Raw genomic sequence first — 17,966 nt, 5'->3', positions numbered from 1 at the left:
TCACCCTTGCCCAGCCCAGTGTAACATTGCAGGTCTGTTTTGGCCTCACACGAAGGTCTCACAGACATGTTGCCAATTTCTGACTTGGGAGACTTCAGAAGTCTTCTCAGTTCTCTTCATACGCAGTAAACCAGGCCTTACGCCTAAGTCCCAGAGCTGCTCTTGTCAGGCCTAGATACAATATACCTTGTTGCCAGACTCAAGAAACAGGAATAACTGTAACCTTTTACCATCCCTTTATTTAGATAAATGACAATAAATGTTCACAGCAGTCTCACCTATATCTCATGGTAAATAGATACAAAGGCCAAAAATAATATTGTTTGAGGATCTAAAAGAGTGCCTTAAGATTAGTAAACACCAGTTATACATGTTTGAGAGTCTAAAAAAATGCCTTAAAATTAGTAAACAACGGTGTGTGTGACAAGATGGCGGCGCCAGGAGGACACTGCATCTGAGGAGCAGGACAATATTTTCAGTACAGCAACCAAGAGACTGAACTCTAGACCCTAAAACAACAGTGATCGTGTTTCCCAGCTGAGAGGAAACTCCATGGTGTGGGAATCAGTCAGGTCCATTCTCAGGTCACCCAGCCAGAACCCAGATGAGTTTCTGGGTCACGCAGACACACGGTCGCCAGACCAGAGCCACACACCTGTGTGTCCTGATCACCTTCTCAGACTGAATGGTGGGCACAAAAACACCAGAGACCAGGAGTCCCAGTCATGAGAAAAATCCACAGGGAAGGAAAAAAAAAACAGGACTGACCTCAGGTCACCCAGTCTTCCCCTGGAAAAGATCCTCCAAATGGCAGGCACAGACCACCAGCCCTGAACGGGACTCCAGCTGTGAATACAGAGACTTACTGCACTTCCAACTCTCTGTTACAGACAGAACTGTGTGCCCCAGGGCATCAGATACTGGGTTTCCCTGTCGGGAGAAAACCCCACAGGGAAGGAAGCAAATTGGGACTGACTCAAGATCACCAAATATATCCCTGGAGAAGGTCCCCCAGACCAGCTGGAGCATGCTGCCAGCCCAGAGACCTGCTGTGCACCAACTATCCATCACAGACAGAACTGTGCACCCCAGGGCACCAGAGACTGGGAGTCCCTGTCAGGAGAAAACCCCCACAGGAAGGGAGACAGCTCAGAGCACTCAGCCAACACGTCCCCCCACACAAACACACACTGGAAAGTTCCTGGGAAAAGGTCTCAGTTTCCTGCCCAGTCACCAGTTTGTAGCCACCACCCGCCAGCTCCCTAAGAGAATACACATGTCAGCCCCTATACCCAGCAAAACTCGCAGTCATCATAGACAGAGAAAACAAGATATTCAAACACAAAAACAAATTCAACAATACCTACACACAAATCTAGCATTACAGAAGACACTAGAAGGAAAATACAAACCAAGAAAACTAACTAACTACTTTCAAGAAAACACAGGAAATAATTAACCTCACTATAGTAAAACAAAAAGTAACCACCCAACATCAAATCAAAGGAACTAACAGCCACTGGTCATTAATCTCTCTCAACATCAATGGACTCAATTCTCCAATTAAAAGACACAGACTAACAGAATGGATGGGTAAAAAGGCCCTGCAATCTGTTGCAAACAAGAAAAACACCTCAGTCACAATGATAGACATTACCTGAGGGGAAAGGGCTGGAAGACAGCTTTACAAGCAAATGGACACAAGAAACAAGCAGGAGTAGCCATTCTAATAGCTGATAAAATAGACTTTCAACCAAACTTAATAAAAAGAGATGGGGAAGGACACTTCATACCCATCAAGGCAAAATTCCACCAGGAAGACATCACAATCCTGAACATCTATGTCCCAAATATAAGGACACCCACATTTGTAAAAGAAACATTGATAAAACTTAAACTACACATAGATTCCTCACATATTGAGAGTGAGAGACTCCAACAACGCACTCTCAACAAAGGACAGGACAACAAAACAGAAATTAAAGAATGAAACAATTTCTCTTACAGAGGTCATGAACCAAATAGACCTAACACACATTTGCAGAACCTTACACCCAAACACAAAAGAATTACCTTCTTCTCAGCACCTCATGGAACTTTCTCCAAAATAGACAGTATATTTGGACACAAATCAAGACTCAACAGATACAAGAAGATTGAAATAATCCCTTGTATCTGATCTGATCACCATGGACTAAAGCTGGATCTCAAAAACAACAGAAATAGCAAAAAGCCTACACACACACACACACATACACACACACACACACACACGCACGCACACACACACACTGAAACTGAACAACTTGCTACTAAATGACAGCAGGGTCAGGGAAGAAATAAAGAAAGAAATTAAAGTCTTCCTAGAACTCAATGAAAATGAAGACACAACATACCCAAACTTGTGGGACACAATGAAAGCAGTGCTAAGAGGAAAGTTCATAGCACTAAGTGCCTTCAAGAATAAATTCGAAAGATATCATTCAAGCAACTTAATGGCTCACCTAAAAGCCCTAGGAAAAAAAAAGAAACAGACACAACAAAAAGAAGTAGATGGCTGGAAATAATTAAACTCAGGGCAGAGATCAATCAATTAGAAACAAATAAAACAATTCAAAGAATCAATGAAACCAAGAGCTGGATCTTTGAGAAAATCAACGAAATAGACAAATGCTTAGCCAAGCTAACTAAACGACAGAGAAACACCATCCAAATCAACAAAATCAGAAATTAAAACAGGGACATAACTACAGACACTGAGGAAATCCAAATAAGCATTAAGACTTACTTCCTTCAAAAGTCTATATGCCAAAAAATTTGAAAATCTAAGTGAAATGGACAATTTTCTGGATTGATTCCACTTGCCAAAGCTGAATCAAGAACAGGTAAATCAATTAAATAGTCCTATATCCCCCAAGGAAATAGAAGCGGTCATCAAAAGTCTCCCATCCAAAAAAAGCCCAGGGCCAGATGGTTTCAGTACAGAACTCTACCAGACCTTCAAAGAAGTGCTACCTCCAGTTCTCTTCAAACTATTCCACAAAATAGAAACAGAAGGAATACTACCAAATTCATTCTGTGAAGCCACAGTCACGTAGGTACCTAAACGTCACAAAGATCCAACAAAGAAAGAGAATTTCAGGCCAATTTCCTTTATGAACATTGATGCAAAAATACTCAATAAAATACTTGCAAACCAAATACGAGAACACATCAAAGATATCATCCACTATGACCAAGTAGGCTTCATCCCAGATGTGCAGGGGTGGTTCAATATATGGAAATCCAACAATCTGATTCACCATATTAACAAACTGAAAGAAAAAATATATGATAATCTCCTTAGATGGTGCATTTGACAAAATCCAACGTCCATTCAAGTTTAAAGTAGTGGAGAGATCAGGGATACAAGGCACATACCTAAACATAGTAAAGGGAATATACAGCAAGCCTATAGACAATATCAAACTAAATGGGGAGAAACTTACAACAATCCCACTGAAATCAGGGACAAGGCAAGGCTTCCCACTCTCTCCATATCTCTTCAACATAGTGCTAGAAGTCCTTGCTAGAGCAATAAGACAATTGAAGGAGATCAAGGCTATAGAAATCCGGAATGAAGAAGTCAAAGTATCACTATTTGGAGATGATATGATAGTATACCTGAGTGATCCCAAAAATTCTACCACGGAACTTCTACAGCAGAAAAACACCTTCAGCAAAGTGGCTGAATACAAAATTAACAAAAAAAAAAAAATCAGTAGCCTTCCTGTACACAAAAGACAAAAGGGCTGAAAAAAGAAATTAGGGAAACAACGCCCTTTACAATACCCACAAAAGACATAAAGAACCTTGGTGTGACCCTAATCAAGCAAGTCAAAGACTTGTACCAAAAAATTTTCAAGTCTCTGAAGAAAGAATTAAAAGAAGATATCAGAAGATGAAAAGATCTTCCATGCTCATGGCTATGAAGGATTAACATAGTAATAGTGGCCCTCTTACCAAAAGCAATCTACAGATTTGATGCAATTCCCATCAAATTACCAACACAATTCTTTACAAACCTTGAAAAAAAATTCTCAACTTCATATGGAATAAAAAAAAAATCCACAATTACTAAAACAGTCCTGTACACTTAAGGATCTTCTGGAGGTATCTTTGTCCATGATCTCAAGTTGTACTATAGAGGAACAACACTAAAAACTGCTTGGTACTGGCATAGAAACAGAATGGTGGATCAAAGGAACTGAATAGAAGATCCAGAAATAAACCCACACACTTATGGCCACCTGATTTTTGACAAAAATGCCAAAACCATGCAATGGAAAAAACATAGCATCTTCAACAAATGGTACTGGATGTCTATATGTAGAAAAATGAAAATAGGTCCATACTTATAACCTTGCACAAAACTAAAGTCCAAGGGATCAAAGATATCAACATAAAACCAGACACATTAAATTGGTTAGAAGAGAAAGTGGGGAAGAGCCTTGAACTCATCGGCACAGGAGACAACTTCCTGAAAAGAAGACCAACAGCACAGGCTCTAAGAGCAACAGTCAATAAATGGGACCTCAAGAAATTGAAAAGCTTCTGTAAAGCAAAGGACACCGTCATCAAAACAAAACGAATGCTTACAGATTAGGAAAGAATCTTCACCAACCCTCTGACAGTGGGCTAATGTCTGGTATATATAAAGAACTAAAGAAGCTGAAAAGCAGCAAACCAAACAATCCAATTAAAAAATGAGGAACAGAGCTAAACAGAGAACGCTCTGTAAAGGAATATCGAATGGCAGAGAAACACTTAAAGAAATGCTCAATGTCATTAGCCATTAGGGAAATGCAAATTAAAATGACCCAGTGATTTTACCTTACACCCATCAGAATGGCCAAGATGAAAAATTCAAGAGACAACACATTCTGGAGAGGTTGTGGAGAAAGGGGAACCCTCCTCCACTGCTGGTGGAAATGTAAACTTGTACAACCACTGTGGAAATCAATCCAGCACTTTCTCAGACAACTAGGAATAGCGCTTCCTCAAGATCCACCTATACCACTCCTAGGCTTATATCCAAAAGGAGCTCAAGTACACAATAAGGACATTTGCTCAACCATGTTTGTAGCAGCTTCATTTGTAATAGCCAGAAGCTGGAAACAACCCAGATGCCCCTCAACTGAAGAATGGATACAGAAATTGTGGTACATCTACAAAATGGAATATTACCCATCAATGAAAATAAGGAAATCATGAAATTTGCAGGTAAATGGTGGGAACTGGAAAGGATCATCCTGAGTGAGCTGTCCCAGAAGCAAAAAGACACACACGGTATATAGTCACTCATATAGACTTATAATATAAGATAAACCTACTAAAATCTGTACACTTAAAGAAACTAATCAAGAGGGAGGACTCTGGCTAAAATGTCCAATCCCCATCCAGAAAGGCAAAGAGGATGGACATCAGAAGAAGAAAACAGTAAACAACCTAGGAACGTGCCACAGAGGGCCTCTGAAAGGCTCTGCCCTGCAGACTATCAAAGCAGATGCTGAGACTTATGGCCAATTGTTGGGCAGAGTGCATGGAATCTTATGAAAGAAGTGGGAAATAGCAATATGTGGAGAGGACAGGAGCTTTACAAGGAGAGCAACAGAACCAAAAAATCTGAGCACAGGGGTCTTCCCTGAGACTGATGCTAAAATCAAATAGCATGAATGGTGATAACCTAGAACTCCTGCACAGATGTAGCCCATGGTTGTTCAGTATCCAAATGGGTTCCAGTGTAATGAGAAGAGGGACTGCCTCTGACATGAACTGATTGACCTGCTCTTTGATCACTTCACCCTGATGGGGGAGCAGCCTTACCAAGCCACAGAGGAAGACAATGTAGCCACTCCTGATGAGATCTGATAGACTAGGATCAGAAGGACAGAAAGGAAGACCTCCCCTATCAGTGGACTTGGGGTGGGGCATTCGTGGAGAAGGGGGAGGAAAGAAAGGATTGGGAGGGGAAGAGGGAGGAGTTTATGGCAGGATACAAAGTGAATAAAGTATAATTAATAAAACTTTTAAAAAAAGAAAGAAATGCTCAACATATTTAGTCATCAGGGAAATGCAAAACAAAATAACCTAGAGATTTCATCTTACTCTCATCAGAATGACTAAAATCAAAAAGTCAAGTGACAACACATGCTGGACAGGGAACCCTCTCTATTGCTGGTGGGAATGTAAACTTGTACAACCACTCTGGAAATCAATCTGGTGCTTTCTCAGACAACTAGGAATAGTGCTACCTCAAGATCCAGCTATACCACTCTTTACCATATATCCAAAAGAGGCTCACATATACATTTGCTCAACCATGTTCATAGCAGCTTTATTCATGATAGCCAGAATCTGGAAACAACCCAGATGTCCCTCAGCTGAGGAATGGATACAGAAATTGTAGTACATTTACACAATGGAATACTACTTAGCAATTAAAAACAAAGAAATTTACAGGCAAATGGTGGGAACTAGAAAAGATTATCCTGAGTAAGGTATCCCAGAAGCAGAAAGACACACATGGTATATACTCACTTATAAGTTGGTTTTAGACATGTAATATAGGATAATCATATTAAAATCTGTACACCTAAAGAAGCTAAGCAAGAAGGAGAACCCTAGGTAAGATGCTCAGCCTTCATTCAGAAAGACAAAAGGGTTAGACATCAGAAGAAGGTAAAAGCAAGGAACAAGAAAGTAGCCTCTAAAGATTCTACCCAAGAGGTTATTAAAGCAGATGCTGAGATTCATAGCCAAACTTTTGGCAGAGTGAAGGGAATCTTATGAAATAAGGGGGAGATTGAAAGATGTGGAAGGGTCTGGAGTTCCACAAGGAGAACAACAGAACCAAAAGATCTGGGCCAAGGGATCTTTTCTGAAACTGATATTCTAACCAAGAACCATTCACGAATATAACCTAGAACCCCTACACAGAGGTAGCCCGTGGCAACACAGTCTCCAAGCGAGTACTATAATAATGGAACAGGGGCTGTCTCTGACATGAACTCAGTGGCTGGTTCTTTGATAACCTCCCCCTAAAGGGGGAGCAGCCTTACTAGGCCACAAAGGAAGACTAAGAATGACAGTCATAATGAGATCTGAGACAGCAAGACAAACTCACACAGTGTCTGTCATGGTGCACAAGTTTGATTGTGCAGATGGTGGCTCATCTTGTGAATTTCATCACAGTGGTAATAAACTTGCAAATGACTGGGACCTGGAAGAACTGAATGTTGACATCTATAAAAAGGAAGAAAAACTTTGAGATGGTTTTACTCCCATACCACCAGGGTATGTCAGAGTACTGGTGGAGACACATGCAACACCTTAGTACTTAATATACAACCAACGTGAACACAAGTGTTACTTCAATTCCTCATCTCAAAAAACACACATATTTTCTTCAGTTCTACTTTAACATGTAAATACTAAGAAAAGAGGAAGAAATAAGAAATGAATAAATGAATAAAAATTGCATTTTATTGAGTAGAATAATGTTCTTCAGACAAAAAAAATCACATTGTTTTAGTTCCTTCCTGGTATTCCAAAATTGCTCTCAAATCTTCTACACAAAATATGCATCCACTGTAGCCCTGACCACCAGCTCAGACATAGCCCATGGACAACTCAGTCACCATGTAGGTCCCATAGTAAGAAAAGAAGAGGCAATCTCTGACATGAACTCGGTTGCCTACTCCTTGATCACTTCTCCATGTGGGGTGGCCTAGGTAGCCCACAGAGGAAGAAGATCCAGGTAATCCTGATGGGGCCTGATAGGCTGAGGTCAGAGAGTAGAGGAGGAGGCTTTTCCCTATCAGTGGACTAGGGGAGGGGCAAAAGGGAGGAAAACGGAGGGAGGTGATGAGGGAGGGGGCTACAAAGAGAGCATAAAGTGAATAAATAGTAAATAATAATAATTAATATAAAAAAGAACATTTAAAAAAAGAAAATTTCCACATCAAAATGGCCAAGATGAAAAACTCAAGGGACAACACATGCTGGAGAGGTTGTGGAGAAAGGGGAACCCTTCTCCACTGCTGGTGGGAATGTAAACTGGTACAACCACTCTGGAAATCAATCTGGCGCTTTCTCAGACAACTAGGAATAGCGCTTCCTCAAGATCCAGCCATACCACTCCTAGGCATATACCCAAAAGAGGCTCAAGTACACAAAAAGGACATTTGCTCAACCATGTTTGTAGCAGCATTATTTGTAATAGCCAGAAGCTGGAAACAACCCAGATGCCCCTCAACTGAAGAATGGATGCAGAAGCTGTGGTACATCTATACAATGGAGTATTACTCAGCAATGAAAAATAAGGAAATCATGAAATTTGCAGGTAAATGGTGGGACCTGGAAAGGATCATCCTGAGTGAGTTGTCCCAGAAGCAAAAAGACACACATGGTATATACTCACTCATATGAACATACAACATAAAATAAACCCACTAAAATCTGTACATCTAAACAAACTAAGCAAAAGAGAGGACCCTAACTAAAATGTTCAATCCCCATCCTGAAAGGCAAAGAGGATGGACATCAGAAGAAAAAGAAAATAGGAAACAACCTAGGAACCTGCTACAGAGGGCCTCTGAAAGCCAGAAGAAAACAGGAAACAACCTTGAAACCTACCACAGAGGGCCTCTGAAAGCCTCTGCAGTATAGACTGTCAAAGCAGATGCTGAGCCTGATGGCCAACTGATGGGCAGAGTAAATGGAATTTTATGTAAGAAGTGGGAAATACTAAAAGCTGGAGGGGACGGGAACTCCACAAGCAGAGCAACAGAACAAGATAATTTGAACACAGGGAACTTCCCAGAGACTCATACTCCAACCAAGAACTATTCGTGGAGATAACCTAGAACTCCTGCACAGATGTAGCCCATGGCAGTTCTAAGACTAAGATCAGAATGGAGAGGAGAACTATCAGTGGACATGGGGAGTGGCATGCATGCAGAAAGGGGAGGGAGGGTGGGGCTTATGGGGGGATACAAAAATGAATAAAGTGTAATTAATAAAAAATTTTAAAAAGAAGAAAATTTCTAAATGGGTAATGTCAACAAACCACAGGAGACAAGCAATTCAGTTTAATAAGCCTTTATAAGTGCACCAAAATACATCCAGAAATTCTTGCATGTGAGACAATTTATACTTTGATAGATTATCCAATCCTAAGCTTATCCTATTATCCCTGAACATATATATATATGAGCAACATTAAATGTGTTTAGCGTGAAATATATATACATATATATTTGGTCATATATGTGTATACAATGGGTTTAACATAACTATAGAAGCCATATGATAACTATAGATATATATATATATGGTCATATAAGTGTGTGCGAATGGGTGTAACACAACTATAGAAGCCATGAATAAGAGAAAGAATAAAATAGGCCAGAGATGAGTTGGAGTAGGGACACAGAGGAGTGGAAAGTATTTGAATACAATATTCATGTATGAAATTCTAAAAAAATAAACTTAATGTTAAAGGAGAGACAAAGTTTCCTTGTTCTAATGGTCTTAATGTGTCAGTTACTTCAAATAAGAATCATTCCTTGGGAATGTAGGTTAAGAATTATTATAATCTTTGCTTTATAAATACATATAGTTCTCTGTTTTCAGGAGAGATTGTTCTTCCTGCCTAAGCAGATGAAAAAAAATATGTATATATAGGTTTTATATGAAATATATATAGTTTTTATATTAAATATATGTCTATTTGCAAAAAAGGTCTTGAGGTTGACAAAGAATAAGCTTCTACATTCATTGAAGACAGTCCACAGTACATCTACTTAAGAAGATTTCCTATATCTCATTAGTTGTCTGCATACTCTCTTCATTGCAATCTTCATTTCTTGGTTTCTGAATGTGTAGATCACAGGATTCAGAACAGGAGCAACAACTGCATCAAATATGGCCAGATATTTATCCAGATGTGTAGAAGGAGAAGGCCAAGTATAGAAAAATATCAAAGGACCAAAGAATAAGACCACCACAGAGATATGAGCTGAAAGTGTGGACAGGGCTTTAAAGGAGCCACTTGAAGAGTGTTTTTGCACAGTGATTATGATGAAAATATAGGAAATGATAAGTATGAAGAAAGAGCCCACAGATATAAACCCACTGTTGGCTGTGACCATAAATTCCAGTTGGTAAGTGTCTAAGCAGGCAAGTTTGATAAACCGGGGAAGGTCACAGTAGAAGCTGTCTAACACATTTGGTCCACAGAAAGGTAAGTTTATTACAAAAGCCAGTTGAACCAGAGAATGCATAAGGCCAACCACCCAGGCTATCACTGAAAACAAGATGCAAATCCTTGGGCTCATAATGGTCAGGTAATGGAGAGGCTTACAAATGGCCACATATCTGTCAAAAGCCATGGCTATGAGAAGCACCATCTCCACACCACCAATAACATGGATGAAGAAGATTTGAGTGACACAACCTCTAAAGGAGATGACTTTGTGTTTTCTGAATAAGTCATAAATCATCTTCGGAGAAGTAACAGAGGAAACACCTAAGTCAATGAAGGAGAGGTTCGCCAACAGAAAGTACATGGGAGAGTGTAGGTTAGAGTCAGATGCCACAGTGAACACAATGAGGCAGTTTCCCATCATGCTTCCTACATAAAAGATGGAGGAAAACACAAAAAGCAATAGCTGAATACTCCAGGAGTTGGTGAGACCCAGAAACACAAACTCTGATACCACAGAATGATTCACTTCTTCCATTGCTTTTTTTTTTTTTTTGGTAGTGCGGTAGTGCTACCTGAAGAAGGAAACAAGAGAAACTATAATTTATAACTATATTAATGTAAATTTCTGTATATTAATGTAAATATATATATATATATATATATATATATATACACAAGTGCTGAACATCATTAGTCATCAAAGGATCATGACTTCAATCTGTAGTGAAATATCATTTTACACTTTCAAAAATTACAAATAAAGGTGAATGAGAAGCCTTGGGAGTGTAAAGAAAAAGAAAATTTTGTAATTGTATGTTTATTTCAAAATGTTAAAACATTTAAATACAGCAAGTTTGGTTGTATTTTAAAAATACCCTAGTAAAGTTTTGATGTGAATATAAATTAGTATATTCAGGAAGACAAAATATTCTTTGGGATACTTCAAAAATTAAAAATATACACTGTCTTTGTAGCCCAATGAATTAAAACTACAGATGAGTAAAGCCCTTTTTTTGATCCTCAGCACCACAAATGATAAAGAAGTTGTGAGCTGGAAATAAAAAATAGAGAAAAAGAAAAATTAAAAATTAGAAGAGTCGGGGTAAAGAGATGGCTTGATTAGTAAAAGTCCTTGCTCTGTGGTCAAGAGGACCTATGCTCAGATCTCTACACCCAAACAGGAATGTGGCTGTGTGTGTCTGTACACACACTGTTGAGAGAGGTGGAGACAGAAGGATTACTTGAGCTTGTGGAGTTTCAGACTAGATCAAGGCTCAGCATGAGACCCTGTCTCAAAGGAATAAAGTGGAGAATCAGAGAGCAGGACCCAAGACACACACTCATACACACATATACACATGCATGCACGCACGTACATACACACACATCAAGTGTACATAGACCATACTCATATACTACAATCATATAGACACACAAAAATAATAATAAAATTATTTTTAATTTAAATCTAGAAATACCATGAGATTTAGCAATTCTAATTTGAAGAAGGTATATGCAGAAGAAATAAAATTCACGAATAATGAGTAATATCTGTAAGATTTGTTAAATGATAGATGAGCGGATAACACAGAGAGAGAAAGTCTATTCTTTGCCACCTTCAAAGAAAAGGAATCCAATTTTTCTCCTAACATAAATGAAGTCATTGTGCTTTCTTAAAGAAACACAGGACAACAAATACTGAAATATACTGCATTAACAGAATCAGAAAGTATGACTGTGGGCCATGAGCAAGATGGCATAGAAAGTTGAAATTGAAGATAATTGTGAAAAGGGGAAAATATAGACAGTATAGGTAGATTTTGGAGATTCATAGCATAACAAGGTAACTATATTAAAAACAAAGTAGTACTTCCATAAAAATTAGTATGTGTAGAACTTCAATATTCATATTCCAAAAAGTATGGGTACCCAATACATTAATTATCTTGGCTTAATCATCTTACAACATCCATTATTATTACAATATTCATATACATATTTATATGCTTTTATAGTTTTATATATTCACACATATAAAACATATCGCTGTATGCCATAAATATATACAGCATCTACTTGTTAATTGCACCTTCATAAAACTGGAGGAGGAAAATGTTCCTATTATGCTCACGTATTTTGAAATATTATTATCTCTCAGATTATTCTCAGAAGCTGCTGCCAATTGCACAGCCATGGTACAACATTATCAAATTCAATACTCCTCTCTTTTGAAACCAGAGCCAGTAAAGAGATGTTCCTCATAACATGGAAGATTAGCAAACACTAAAGACACCACTTCATCCCCAAATTTTTTATTTTATTATTATAGGATTTTAATAATTTTACTGTCTCTTTTGAAACTTTCTTATTTTTATTTTTATATTAATTGCAGTTCATTCACTTTGTATCCCAGCTATAGCCCCCTCCCTCATTACCTCCCAATCCCACCCTTCCTCATCTCCTCCCATGCCCCTCTCCAAGTCCACTAATAGGGGAGGTCCTCCTCCCCTTCCATCTGACCCTAACCTATCAGGTCTCATCAGGACTGGCTGCATTGTCTTCCTCTGTGGCCTGGCAAGGCTGCCCCGGTCCCCCGAATTTTGCGGGCAAATGGTGAAATTTAGAAAAGATCATCCTGAGTGAGGTATCCTAGAAGCAGAAAGACACACACGGTATATACTCTCTTATGAGTGGATATTAGACATATAATATAGGATAAACATACTAAAATCTGTACACCTAAAGAAACTAAACTAGAAGGAGGACCCTGGGTAAGATGATTAATCCTCACTCGGAAAGACAAATGGGATGGATATTGGAGGAAGGAGAAAACAGGAAACAAGACAGGAGCCTATTACAGAGGGCCTCTGAAAGACTCTACCCAACAGGGTATCAAAGCAGATGCTGAGACTCATAACCAAACTTTGAGCAGGATGCAGGGAATCTTATCAAAAATAAGGGGAGATCATAAGACCTGGAGGGGACAGGACCTCCACAAGGAGAGCAACAAACCCAAAAAACCTGGGCAAAGGGGTCTTTTCTTAGACTGATACTCCAACCAAGGACCATGCTTGGCGATAACCTAGAACCCCTGCTCAGCTGTAGCCCATGGTAGCTCAGTATCCAAGTGGGTACCCTAGTAATAGGAACAGGGACTGTCTCTGACATGAACTCAGTGGCTGGCTGTTTAATCACATCCCCAAATTCTTTACACTTTCATTTGAAGAGTAATACATGTTCATTTGAAGAGTAATATATTATCGCTTCAATTACAAAATAAAAAACAATTCACTGTTTTTCAGCTTGTAGTCCATGGAAAGACTACAGACCTTATTCAGAAATGTAATCCCTTACTTTTAATTTCTCGTCTCTGCTCAGATGTAGCTCATAGACTCAGTCTCCAAGTGAGGTCCCTATTAAGGGGTACAGGAGCTATCTCTGGCATGAACTCAGTGGCAGGCTCTCTGATCACCTCCCCCTGGAGGGTGGAGCCTTCTCAGGCCACAGAGAACGACAATGCAGGCAGTCCTGATGAGATCTGATAGTCTAGGGTCAGATAGAAAGGGAGGAGAACCTCCTCTATCAGTGAACTAGGAGAGGGACATAGAGGGAAAAGAGGGAGGAAGATTGGGACTGGGAGAAGATGATGGAGGGGGCTTTAGCAGGGATACAAAGTAAATGAACTGTAATAAATAATAATAGTAATAATAATAATAATAATAAAATTATCATTAATGTACTATCCCTAATTGAGTTAACTGGACATGAGACTATCTCCCCATACAGGTAGAATTATATTTACATTCTCTGAAACAGTCCATTGCCAGGTTACATCATGTCAGGTACACAAATTATATCAAGAAATTTCTTTCACAACTGACATCATGACAAAATTAACTATCTGAATTTGCATTCTTGAAGAGTATCAGTCCTTGAAGTACTGAGGGTGATATAAATCACTTTCCTAAAGTTATTCCAAATGACCTGAATCTTCTACAATATGACATCATGTAGTACTAACTATATGCTCATATTTCTACAAAATGGTTTATCACATTATATTGTAAGGTTTTGCTTTATTTAAAGAATTAACATAGGACAGTAGACAGGACATGGATTCTACCCAAAAAAGCAAGATTAATATCATACTTTAGCTACTGACAACTTAATATCAAGCTACATACTTCAATATCTGAGACCTGGTATGATTCATTTATTGAATGAACTGAAATACTGATTTTATATTTTTCAGGATAAAACAAGTATTATAACAACACACTCAATAAGTCAATATTCCAAATGTGTGTGTCTTCAAAAAATGTTGTTATTTTACTTCCTTTCACTTGACTATAACAATGCCTAACACACAGGATAAATTAGCAGAATGCATCAAAAATACAGATTTGAAATATATTAACTTTTCTTTCATAATATATTTTAATGTCCATATTTATTATTTGACAAGTAAATGAAATTTCAGATGTAAACTGAGTGCATTTGCTCTCAAAGAACAGTTGATCTCTGTTTACAACTCATTTATAATGTAATTCATTAAACCCTTCTCAATTAGACACAAATCTATAATGGTTAATCGTTCATCTGTCTTTTTGTCTACCCATCCCAAACCCTAGAATCAGAAAAGCTTTAAAATATGGATGAATAAATATTTCATAAAAATTCTCTTGATCTATTAAAAAGTATATATGTGACTAGATAGTTTAACAAAATAGTCTGAGCAGAGTTTTGAAACAGCAGAGCAAACTAAAAAATGTAAGGTTATTAAATCTGAAGAATTTATGAAGAATAAATACATGAAAATTTTAAAAGTCAAAAATTATAATGATTAAACCTGTGAAAATAGCTTTGCAATACTTTTGTATTATTGATCCCCTTTCTCACATTCTACTATCCCTACTTAACCTTTCTCCACTATACTTACAGTTTAGAAAAAAAACTGATATTAACACTATTTACATAATGTATAATAAAGCAAGAAAAATAAATATCTGGCTCCTTCAGGTGTTACTGTGTTCTGAGAATGCCCCTTCATGATGAAATGACATTACATAGGGAAGTCTGCTTTCAGTACTTTCTACATTCTCCATGTTAAACATTATTGTCTACTCAAGTTTACATGAGACATTTTAACCTTGCAAATTCAAAATACATCTAATACATTGGCTTTTATTTTACAGAAAATGATAAGTTTATCCACATATCACATATTTTTGAAAACTCAATAGAAAACACAACTTTTTTCTTTTTATTTGTACATATTTCAAACTATTTTTTTCTTATTTGTCATGTAGCAGATTGTATCTTCATTTTGTTATTTCTGAGTATAGAACAATTGATTAATGCACAAATTTCACATAACATGACAAAGTTCTATGGTCTTTTCTACTACTATTTACATTCTTCTATGAATAATGTGGTCCTAACTCAAAGACAGTTTCTTTACAATATTTCAATAAACTTTTTTATCTTTGCGATTATAATATAATTACATCAATAATATAATTACATCAATTCTCTCTTCCCTTTCCTCCCTCCAAACTCTTCCCTATACTCTTCCTTGATCTTTTTTCAAATACAATTTATAGCCTCTTTATACATTGGTTATTGTTACAGTTTTTCTCCCTTGTTAGTCAATATGTTTCCTGACTGCTCTCTACTTTGCTCTTGACTTCCTCTAGTACTTTAGAATTCAAGTCATGTCCACAGCAATACCAGTCACAAACTAGTACCTTAGAATAGTCTACTCAAACATTGTTAAGTTTATTTCCACCCATCTATTTTACCTGAATGAATACAACAACATCTTGTCAGAATCAGGTTTCCCTGTGTCCTCTCTCATAAAGTTCCACATTGAACCTTCCATTAGGAATATATAAAGCTAATAATATACACCTCAGGAGGCCACTGACCAAGAGACACTACAAAAACACAATAGCTTTGAAGAAGCTCATGGTTACAGGATTTTTCTCTAGAGAAATATTTGTTTTGGTCAGTGTGGACAAAGAACTCTGAAATTCAGATAACATAGAGAAAGAAGGAAATAAAACTCTCATTGATCTCATTAAACTACTGGGATATAATAATTGATAATTATTCATGGCATTTATGGCTTACTAAAAATAAATTATTTCTCAAAAGTAGCTATAATCGATGGGTTAGAAATATGCTGGTGCATTCAGTTGGCTCAATAAATAAAGGCACTTATAGTCAAGCCTGATGACCTGAGTTTGATCACTGGAACCTGTTTGGGGAGGGAAAGATCTGACTCCTGAGAATTGACTACCTCCAAAACACCCTCCTCTACAAAGAAAAAAAAAAACAAAATGTTTAACTTCATAATTTTATCATTTTGAGGGTGAATACACTTGATTGTGTATATATATACCACATTTTTATTATCTATTAGCCAGTTGATCTGTAGCTTATTCCATTTTCTAGCTATTGTGACTAGAACATCAATAAAGATAAATATACAAATATCTTTGTAGTAGAATACAGTCTGTGGTCATTGGGATAATAATATCCCCCATATGCTTAAATATTTGAATATTTTAGCACTGTTTTGGTAGGTTTACAAGGTATGTCTTAGCTGGTAGAAGTATGTTACTGGAGTGGGCTCTGCTGGTTCAAAACCTTGCACCATTCCCAGTGTTCTCTCTGTTTTGTGCTTACAGTAAAGGATGTTAAGTTCTTAGTTCCAGTCACTGTGCCTTCTACTCTGTCATCATGAACATTTACTTCTCTGTAACTGTAATTCCAAATAAAGTCTTTCTTCTAGAAGTTGCTTTGATCATTTCTTTTAAAGAAAAAAGTATTTTTTTCTTATTCTTATTATTATTATTACAGTTTGTTCACTTTGTATTCCACCTGTAGTCACTTCCTCATCTTCTCCCAGTCCCACCATCCCTTTCCTAGTCCACTGATAGGGGAGGTCCGCCTCCCCTACTCTCTGACCCTAGCCTGTCAGGTCTCATCAGAACTGTCTGGGTCTCTTTCTCTGTGGCCACCTCAAAAGGGCACAGTTGATGAAAGAGTAGGTGAAAATTTTCATGACAGTGAGTGCCCCTGCTCCCCTTACAAGGGAAACCCCATGGAAACTGAGCTGCCACAGGCTAGAAAGACTAGATTTATTTTAATTTTTTTAATTTATTCACTTTACATCCTGATGATCAGCCCCTCCCTCATCTCCTCCTGGTTCCACTATCCTTCCATTTCCCTCCCTATGCCCCTCTCCTAGTCCAAAAAAAAAAAAAAAAGAAGAAGTTTCCTCCCTACCACCTAGCCACAGACTGTCAAATCTCTTCAAAACTGCCAGCTACTCTTTCTCTGTAGCTTGATAAGACCACCCTGCCAGGGAGAAGTGATGATCAAGAGCATGCACCAGAGTCAATGCCGGAGACAAATCCTGGTCCCCTTATTAGGACACCCACATGCAGATTGAGCTGCCTATCTGGCTACATCTCAGCAGGGAGCCTAGGACCTCATCATGCATGGCCTTTGGTTGTTCCATCAGTCTCCACAAACCCCCTGGGCTCAAATTTGTTGGCTCTGTTGGTCTTGGTGATGGTTTGACCACAGGGGACTCCCCAGGGACTCATATTCCAACCAAGGAGCATGCATGGAGATAACCTAGAACCCCTGCAAAGATGTAGTCCATGACAGCATAGTATCCAAGTGGGTTCCATAGTAATGGGAAGAG

General features: G+C 38.1%; 1 protein-coding gene across 1 annotated transcript; it reads right to left on the bottom strand.

The window, feature by feature from the left end:
• Positions 1–9,845: 9,845 nt before the first annotated feature.
• Positions 9,846–10,784, bottom strand: LOC129674109 (olfactory receptor 4F3/4F16/4F29-like). The gene has a single exon (XM_055603997.1). It carries the CDS (start codon positions 10,782–10,784, stop codon positions 9,846–9,848), a length of 939 nt encoding a protein of 312 aa, XP_055459972.1.
• Between the last annotated feature and the right edge of the window lie 7,182 nt (positions 10,785–17,966).

This window comes from Psammomys obesus, unplaced genomic scaffold (assembly GCF_907164565.1).
Source record: "Psammomys obesus unplaced genomic scaffold, mPsaObe1.curated_primary_1811, whole genome shotgun sequence".
Classification (NCBI taxonomy): domain Eukaryota; kingdom Metazoa; phylum Chordata; class Mammalia; order Rodentia; family Muridae; genus Psammomys; species Psammomys obesus.
This window is presented reverse-complemented; position numbering and strand designations above follow the sequence as displayed.